The sequence below is a fragment of the Theropithecus gelada genome, chromosome 11, assembly GCF_003255815.1.
Source record: "Theropithecus gelada isolate Dixy chromosome 11, Tgel_1.0, whole genome shotgun sequence".
Lineage (NCBI taxonomy): Eukaryota > Metazoa > Chordata > Mammalia > Primates > Cercopithecidae > Theropithecus > Theropithecus gelada.
Window position 1 is genome coordinate 29,388,867 of NC_037679.1, and position 9,853 is coordinate 29,398,719.

Sequence of the window (9,853 nt, forward strand, 5' to 3'; positions counted from 1 at the left end):
CCCTAGCCTTTTTTTGTTTGGTTTTTTTTTTAGAGAAGGTCTCAGTCTGTCACCCAGGCTGGAGTGCCGTGGCACAGTCTTGGCTCACTGCAGGCCCACTGCAGCCTCAACCTCCTAGGCTCAAGCGATACTTCCCCCTCAGCCCCCAAATAGCCGAGATTACAGGCATATGCCACCACGGCCATCTAATTTTTTTTATATTTTGTAGAGACAGGGTCTCCCTATGTTGCCCAGGCTGTTCTTGATCTGGGCTCAAACAGTCCTCCCTCCTTGGCCTCCCAAAGTGCTGGGATTACAGGCATGAACCACTGTGCATGGCCACTTCCCAAGCTTTTAAAAGCCCTTATCACAGTATTATTGCTAGACCCCAGTGGGCAAAAATTGGCTCATGGTACTATAGGGGACAAAAACAAACAAACAAAAACCTTTTCCTTTACCTTTTCAGGTTTAGTGGCTGGGGCCTGTGAATTAAACTGACAAAAGATAACCAGAGAAAAAGCATACACATTTTATCACTGTTAATATTTTTATGAGCACAGGGCTTCACAGTAGTACATAAGAAGTGTTTAGACTCAGGGCTTGTCTACCTAACTTAGAAGGGAAAAGGGAGAGGAAGAAAAGTTTCCTATGGGAAGGACAAATGGGTTTTTAGGAGGACAAGTTAGTGATAATGTTTTTCTTCGTGAGTATTAGTGGTCTTTCTGTCTTCCTCAGGGCCACAAAATTCCCCTGGAGAAGGGATTTACAGTAGCCTCAAATCTCAGAAGCTGCTGCTTTTAGTCAGATAAGGGAAGATCCAAGAAAGCTTTGTTTAGCACTTGTTGAATCTAAAATGGCTTCAGCTTAAAATAATCTTGTAACCAACGCTGGAGTTCTGAGTGGATCCCCACAACAGAGCAGTTTAACATAAAGAATACTGCAAAGGTGAGCCGAGATCGCACCCCTGCAGTCCAGCCTGGGTAACAGAGCAAGACTCCGTCTCAGAAAACAAAAAGAATACTGCAAAGGCTGGGTGCAGTGGGTCACACCTGCAATCCTAGCACTTTGGTAGGCAGAGACAGGTGGATCACGAGGTCAGGAGATCGAGACCATCCTGGCTAACATGGTGAAATCCCGTCTCTACTAAATATACAAAAAATTAGCCAGGCGTAGTGGTGGGCGCATGTATTCACAGCTACTTGGGAGGCTGAGGCAGGAGAATGGCGTGAACCCGGGAGGTGGAGCTTGCAGTGAGCCGAGATCGCGCCACTGCACTCCAGCCTGGGTGACAGAACAAGACTCCATCTCAAAAAGAAAAAAAGAAAATGGCTTGAACATAAGTATCAATTAGGCAGTTTGAGAAATAACTAAGTAGCATTGCGTTTCATATTTCATTTTTTTATCTGTTAGAACTTTACACAATGCTTCTTAAACTGAAGTGCACATAAGAATCATCCCAGAGCTTCTCCAAAATGCAGATTTCTGGATCCCACAAACTCACATGCTAATTATAGTAAATCAAGGGTTGAAAACCAGGAAACTGCACTTCAACAAGCACTGTTAAGTGATTCAAATTTGAGAAAAGCTGGCTTAAGGGTAAATAAATAGTACAATTTTAAAAATCTTACAGACAGGGTTTCAAATCGTGTCGTTATTTTAAATTGTGTAATCCTGGGGAAACCAATCTTTCTTTACCTCAGTTTCTTCCATTATAAAATGAAAATTAAAAATTACTTGAGCAAAGGGTCATTTGAAGGATCAAATGAGTCTGAATGTCCTACCACAGCACCTGGAGGGTAGAAAGCATGTAATAAATGCTGACTGTCATTATTATCACCACATATTTTCAAACCCTGACTCAGGGTAGTGCCAATGCTTAGGGAAGTTTTTCTGTGGGCGCCCACAGTATTTCCTCTTCTTTTGTAGCCCTGACCCAGGGCTTAAAAGTGCTTTTCCTTAGTGTTCCTTCATACTCCAAGAGAAATCTGTTGCTTACTTTTTTGAAGTCCCTAGATATAGAGTAATTACCCCTTTTTTGCTTATTGTCTACATATTCTTGTCACCATCCTGGTTTTATGACGTCAGATCTCATGATGCTATTTATCCAGTTTGCCACATGTGGCAAACAGTGATTATTTATAAAGAAATTACAGTTCATTCCCTACCATATAATTATGGCAAATTGAATTCTAAGCCCAAACCCCTTTGCAAATAGTTTTTGGCTAAACAATATGAAAACTGCCTGCCTGATAAAATTGGAGGAAACTGAGACAGGGGAGTGCCTTCAAGCCCAGTTTGAATGAGCTAGACTTTAATTAGGACACAAGAAGCAATTTAGAGATAATCTCACTAAATCAAAAAACTGAATGATGAGCGTGAGCATTACTGTGCAGTTAAATGTTTTTGCTGTTGAAGGAGATTATGGGGCACCTTAGAGCTGTAGGAAGTAGAAACGGACATGAATTATTTTTAAAGAAATGTCTACATTTATATTTAACATTTCCAGCTCAAAGAACACTTTTGAAGTGATTACACATTCAGTATGGCTAACTCAGAGGGACTGATGTCGTTTTGTCATTTAAGATATTAAGGTTTTACTCCAAGCACTCTGGTAGGAGGTAGAATGCCAAGAAGTTTCTGAATAAAACAAATATCTGGGTCCAGCATTTTTCAGTTATTATTTTTCTCTCCTCCTCTTCTTTTTACTCACATTCTTTTTTGGTACATGTTCTTCAAACTGTGTTTCAGAAAATATGTATGATTCCCACCACTGTCATCTGGGCTATTTTTCTGGCTCAATTGCACAATATTGTGAAAGCATTCAACATCAGTTAAGAATGACTGGAGTATGAATACAAACGAGGATCCACGCTGAAGCATTTTACTAGAAAATTAGTTGCAAAAACATATTACTTATGGAAATTACATGCACATTTATTAAAATAATGTTTTAAAAAATCCAAGTTCTTTTTTTTAACACCATAACCATTTTTTTTTTTCTTTTGGAGGCAGGGTCTCACTCTGTCACCCAAGCTGGAGTGCAGTGGCTTGATCATGGCTCACTGCAGCCTCGACCTCCTGGGCTCAAGAGATCCTCCCACTTCAGCCTCCCAAGTACCTAGGTCTACAGGCATGTAGTTTTTTGTAGAGACAGGATTTCGCTATGTTGCCCAGGTTGGTCTTGAACTCCTGGTCTCAAGCAGTCTGCCCGCCTCTGTCTCCCAAAGTGCTGTGATTACAGGCATGAGCCACTGTGCCCAGCCATCTTAACCATTTTAAAATGTATACTTCAGTGATACTAAGTAAAATTCACATTCTTGTGCACCCTTAGCCATTTTGATGAAGAATTTAAGACTCATTTTTGTATCAGTGGATTATGGGGGAGCATCACAGTCCTTCACAGAAAGAAGGAAAGAGCATCCTGGGAGACAGCTTTTACCTTCCCTCACACACTTAGGGAGAGGTTTCTGACAGCTATGAGCACTGTACCTGGGAAAAGAATCATGGCAGTGCTGGGATGGGGATTTCAGACTCTCAAATATGATTCTGGCTATCCTGTGTCCTGACTCTTTTTAGACCTCAGCCTTGACTTTTTTAGACTTCAGTCATGAAGTTTCTTGAAAATTTGCATGGATAATAAGGCTGCAAGCAACATCTATTTGTAGAATAGCAGCAATGACAATGTCATAGGCCTAATGGGCCTTACAGAAGAAAAGAATATATACATCAATATATACACATATACTAATGGTAGCACAAGTCTTGGAGATAATTTAATGCTATAGGAATTCCAAAAAAAAGCACAGTTTCTGAAAGCTGGGATGATTGTTGCCTAATTGTTAAAATGACTCTGCATTTACTTAATATAAATTTTCATTGAAATACTATGAAATAAAACATCAATAGAAATCTTGTATTATGTACAAAATTTGAAATTACACTGTGCATCAAAGGAAAAAATGCAAGGATTTTGTAATTTCAAAGCCAGTCTGTAAAACTATTTATGTTAATGGCACATGATAGCTCCACTATAAGTAAAAAGAAATATTCAACGCCCTTTGTCAATCTTCAGGGAAAATGGGTTCTGAATTATGAGAGCTGTGACTAATGCGTGATTTTCAGGAATGTATTTCTGTGTTAGATGCACTATTCTTGTGCTCTGAAGGCTTTGATGTTCTTAAGGGCAGTTGGACTCATTATTCTGCATTATTTTCATTTTTTTCTGGAGGAAACATAGCTACTCTAGTGTAACACGGCAAACCTTGTGGATGAAATGGAAATATCTTACAAAATGTAAACCTCTTGTATTAAAAAGTTAAATTCCTGCCGGGTGCGGTGGCTCACGCCTGTAATCCCAGTGCTTTGGGAGGCCAAGGCTGGCGAATCATGAGGTCAGGATATCCAGACCATTCTGGCTAACACGGTGAAACCCCGTCTCTACTAAAAATGCAAAAAAATCAGCCAGGCATGGTGGTGGGTGCCGGCAGTCCCAGCTACTCAGGAGGCTGAGGCAGAGATTGCAGTTAGCTGAGATGGCGCCACTGCACTCCAGCCTGGGTGAGAGAACGAGACTCCATCTCAAAAAAATAAAATAAAATTTCTTCCAGGATCTCTTTCTAATGGCCAAAGATTAGAGATCATGGCTTGTGGAGCAAATCTCATCTTCACTTTCTGTGAATGGGACCAATGCAGGAATTGGAAAATAGAGCCTCACATTGACAAGACAGAAATCTATTGCTAGGACTTCGCGAGATTTATCAAGAAAGTGGTCAGTGTTTTAAAATGATGGCTAATTTCACCCAGAAGCATGGGAAAAGGCATTCATTCAGCCATTGTCTGCTTATTAATAAAAACCTCTAGTTTACATAGTGAAGCCGAGTTGCCCTGACAGTGACACCAGCTGTCTTTCTGACTGAATTCAAGCAGTGGCTTTAACTGACCTTTTTTTTTTTTTCCTGAATTAAGATCACTGGGGCCACACCTGTGAGCTAAGGTCTAGTTCTGATTTATTGGAGAATGCTCACCCGTCAGTAATTTTTTGACTGATTCAAACCCCTTGACCAGTGGACATTAGAGGATGAATGAGAAAGTGGAATACATTAAGTAACTTAGAATGAACTTCTTATGCTATGAAGGAAAATCATAGCATAAGAAATACACTTTTGACATTTTGTAACGTAAATTACAATTAATGCATAAATTTGCACCAATTACGTGACTCAAGAGCTCAAAACTTTCTGTAATGGGTTTGAAGCACAAAAATACAGTGTTTATAGTCAGAGGGCAGCCTTACTTTCAGTAATGGTTATTCCCTATGGGCTGAAAAGCAAATTTGGCTTTAGGTTGTAAAGAGTTTTCCAGTGCCAAGGCATTTGACTGCCCTTTTTTTCTTATTCTCCGTTGTCTTGCAGACCAGACGACGTGCTTCTGCATCGCACTCATGATGAGATTGTCCTCCTGCATTGCTTCCTCTGGCCCCTGGTGACATTTGTGGTGGGCGTTCTCATTGTGGTCCTGACCATCTGTGCCAAGAGCTTGGCGGTCAAGGCGGAAGCCATGAAGAAGCGCAAGTTCTCTTAAAGGGGGAGGAGGCTTGTGGAAAGCAAAGCACAGAAGCTGTACTCATCGGCACGCGTCCACCTGCGGAACCCGTGTTTCCTGGCGCAGGAGATGGACAGGGCCACGACAGGGCTCTGAGAGGCTCATCCCTCAGTGGCAACAGAAACAGGCACAACTGGAAGACTTGGAACCTCAAAGCTTGTATTCCATCTGCTGTAGCAGTGGCTAAAGGGTCAAGCTCTTAGCTGTATGGAGTAACTATTTCAGAAAACCCTATAAGAAGTTCATTTTCTTTCAAAAGTAACAGTATATTATTTGTACAGTGTAGTATACAAACCATTATGATTTATGCTACTTAAAAATATTAAAATAGAGTGATCTGTGTTATTTTCTATTTCCTTTTTTATGCTTAGAACACCAGGGTTTAAAAAAAAGAAAAGGTGAGGACATCTGGGTTTCATTTGCTTCTGCTAGGTTAAACTTTTACTTGACAACAAGGATTCCTGCTGAAGTCTGAACCTTACTGTGTAACCCTCAGTTTCCACTATTAAAGAGTATCTTTTGACGTCTGCTTGGAAAACGAATAGTACACTGGTAACTCAGTCTCCAGTCACCTCTGTGTCTCTTAAGCAAGACATTCTAAAAGATTGGGAAAACATCCTCCAACACCTGCCTTTGCCTAACCATTATTTTTCACCAGATTACTTCTTAAGAGAGGGAGGTGATTCTGAAGAAGGTTTCTATCTCAAAAAGCACTGGGCTTATTTATTCATCTGTTCTTGTTGTTTTTGATGGATTTTTTAAAATTTATGTGCAATACAATATACACGATGTGAAGGACACTCTTCAGCTTAGTGAAATGCTGTTTTCTTTTTCTTTTTTTTTTTGTAGGTCAGAAACAAACATCAAAATCAGTTCAAGCATTTTGGTTTTTTTTTCTTTGTCCTTGCCTTGATGTTATGAATATTAAAACAGGAGGATTGCTGCCATTGTTCAGTTTGCTTGGACAAACCTGGAGATGCAACCCAGCTCACATCATTGCTACTGATGAGCTTTCTGTGCCTTTATCAAAAGTTTATTGAGAAGACCATATTTCTTTGTATCTGTTTATAAACTCAAATTCCAAGTATCAAATCGCAGGTCTCAGTGAACATCAAACCTACTTACTACACAGAATCAAACCTTTGTTTAGGTGAGATGTACATCATTAGTGGAGGAACAACTGACAACATAATTTCGTTTTGTTTTCTTGTGATACTTTTCAGACATGCTTCTATTAGAATAAAGGTAAACTGGAATGTAGACAAGTTCCCCTCAGTTATTTCCATGGGGCTGTAAAATATATATATGGAATGATGGTTTCCTGACTTTTAGTCCACATACCAATGTTTTCTTTTTCTTTTCTTTTTTTTTTTTTTTTGAGATGGTGTCTCGCTCTGTCGCCAGGCTGGAGTGCAGTGGCGCGATCTTGGCTCACTGCAATCTCTGCCTCCTAGGTTCAAGTCATTCCCCTGCCTCAGCCTCCCGAGTAACTGGGACTACAGGCATGCACCACCACACCTGGTTAATTTTTTGTATTTTAGTAAAGATGGGGTTTCACCATGTTGGCCAGAATGGTCTAGATCTCCTGACCTTGTGATCTGCCCACCTTGGCCTCCCAAAGTGCTAAGATTATAGGCCAGTGTTTTCTTAATCTTAGAATGTGAGTAACTGAAAATCATAGTCTGTGGAAAGGTGTTGAATTGAGTATAATCTTCTGTTTATTTTTGTGTTTTGTTTTTTAACAGATGGGGGTCTTGCTGTGTTGCCCAGGATGGAGTGCAGTAGCTACTCACAGGTGCAATCATAGCGCACTGCAGCCTCAAGCTCCTGGGCTCAAGCAATCCTCCTGCCTCAGCCTCCCAAGTATCTGGGGTTACTGGTGTGCACCACCATGCTTGGCTCTAGTAATTTTTTTTTCTAATTCAAAAGTTACAGTTTCACTGTGAAAAAGGCCTTGAACACGCTATTTATGACATCTTTTGAGGCGGCTCCAGTGCCTTGACTTCAATCCCGGTTTCCGGTTGCAGCATCCTTGTTGTCTTAGCAACACAGTGAACTATTCTGAAGCATGGAGTAACACGAAACTGGAAGTCCAAGAAATCATCTCTGCATCACATTATGGGAGATGAAGTCTGCTTTATCCATTTTATCTTTATCCAGTTGTCTATGATTAATTGATTACAGAGTAGAGTAAAATAGTGCATGGATATACATTTGTGTTGAAAAAAGGGGAAGTTGATATATATCAATCTTAGTTTTCATTTTTCAGTTTGATATACATTTACATTAAACGCTTCCCTTTATGCCAAAAAAGTATATGCAACTGTATTCTGTAGGTTGATTTTTGGAAAAGGGGAGAAGCACACTGAATTCATAAGGTCACACGTAGTCTTAAGGTCTTACTTGCTTACAGCCAATTAAATTTGAAGCACCTTATTTATACTTGTTAAAGGTAAAACCCAAAGGAACAAGCAGAGGACATTTTAGGTTCTTGAAAGGTAAATAAGCTTACCTTCTTAATGTTTTCATCCTCTTTTTGTATAAATCAGAAAATGATCTAAACTGCTGTAACAAAGAGACCCCAAAATAATGATGGCTCATGTAAGGTAGTAATTTATTTTTTTCTCACATAGCGGTCCAGAAGTAGCTTCGTTTCACAAGGTATTCAAGGGATCTAGGATTCATCTACCTTGTTAGTTCTCTTAATACCCAAGGTTATTGTTCTTTCCATGGTCAAAGCTGGCTCAAGACTTCCTAGCGTGTGAAAAAAGAGGAAGTTGGGAGCAAGCTATTTCCTTTTTAGGAAATTACACCCATCACTTCTGCCCACAGTCCCTTCATGAATACTTACTACATAGCTATACCTAGCTTCTAGAAAGGCTGGGACATGCCTCTAACTAGATGGACATGTGCCCTACTAAAACTCCAGGGAAAGGGTTCTATTACTAAAGCTAAAAAGAGGGTAGTTAATACCAGAATTAAAGACAAAAATGATAGCAGCCAATGGCCCATGCCATGATAATCTGCTGAGCAGGCATGATGGAGATCCCTTGCCCCAGCAGAAAGCAAGTTCCTTAGTGAAACCATGAATCTGCTATCTGGAAGAAACTCCCTTGTCCCTTGTCTTCTGTGGTCCCTGGTTTGACCTCTAGGAAAGTCTTGCTCATCAGCTTCTGTGGCTCCGTCTGAAACTTGAGGGCATCACAGGTTTTGCAGCCCCTGCTTGCTGGTGAGATTTTTAGACCTAGATTGCCTTAGAGACTGAAAAACATAGGCTTTTATAGGCCAGGGTTTTAGTTCCTTTGACTGTAATAAAGACTTCAATGCCGTTTTTAATGTTGATTGCTGACATCTTTGAAGCCTCACCTTTCCCTTTCCCCTTATGCTGCACATCTGGGCAAGCTGATGGAAGCATGGGTGCCTCCTCCTTTGGCCCCAGCAGGAAGTTCAAATCACACAAGCCCCGGCATACATGCAGGAAGCTTCACCCCAGCCTCACACTCTAAGACGGATAAAAGCCAAACCAATTAAGCCGTTTCTCGACCCTTTTGGGAGCCTGCCCTATCTCCCTGGAAAGTCTCAGTATGTGAGTAATAAACCTTTTTATACCCATTTCTTGTGTTTGTGGCATTATCAGTCTCAGCATCTGAACTGAATTCATGGTGATTTTCTCTGAATTTTGGGAGGAGGAAGATCATCTGACATCCTAAGGGTCATCATAGCATTGGTGACATCATTTTATCAAAAACACTAGAGATTTCCGTTTCATTTGCTTTCAGTCAGTTCATGTGAAAGTAGCCACAGCCAAAGAGCTGCTCTAGTTATAGTTCTTTAAGCCAGCAATGTGTTATTTATTAGTCACTGTGCTTGGCCCATACCTCTGTCCCTCAAATTAATGGCAGCCACCTTGAAGTCTTCTCCAACAATGAGTTTAAGTGGTGATGCAATATTCTTCATCTGGTCTTTTCTGCCGAAATGACTCCCATTGTCTGCCCAGAACACAATGGAGACTTTGTTTGTTTGTCTGTTTGAGACGGAGTCTTGCTCTGTTGCTCAGGCTGGAATGCAATGGCGCAATCTCGGCTCACTGCAACCCCTGCCTCCCGGTTCAAGCAATTTTCTTGCCTCAGCCTCCTGAGTAACTGAGATTACAGGCTTCCGCCACTACCCTGGCTAATTTTTGTATTTTTTAGTAAAGACAGGGTTTCACCATGTTGGCCAGGTTGATCTCAAACTCCCGACCTTCGGTGATCCACCCGTCTCAGCGTCCCAA

At 40.8% G+C, this 9,853-nt stretch overlaps 1 protein-coding gene across 1 annotated transcript in view; it reads left to right on the top strand.

Moving 5' to 3' along the window:
• The window catches only part of KCNMB4 (potassium calcium-activated channel subfamily M regulatory beta subunit 4), a 66,280-nt gene extending 57,088 nt beyond the window's left edge, over window positions 1–9,192 (top strand). The window contains exon 3 of the mRNA XM_025402223.1: window positions 5,391–9,192. Coding sequence (XP_025258008.1) covers window positions 5,391–5,559 — 169 coding nt within the window. The 3' untranslated portion in view covers window positions 5,560–9,192. The remainder of the gene's footprint in view (window positions 1–5,390) is intronic.
• The last annotated feature ends 661 nt before the right edge of the window (window positions 9,193–9,853 follow it).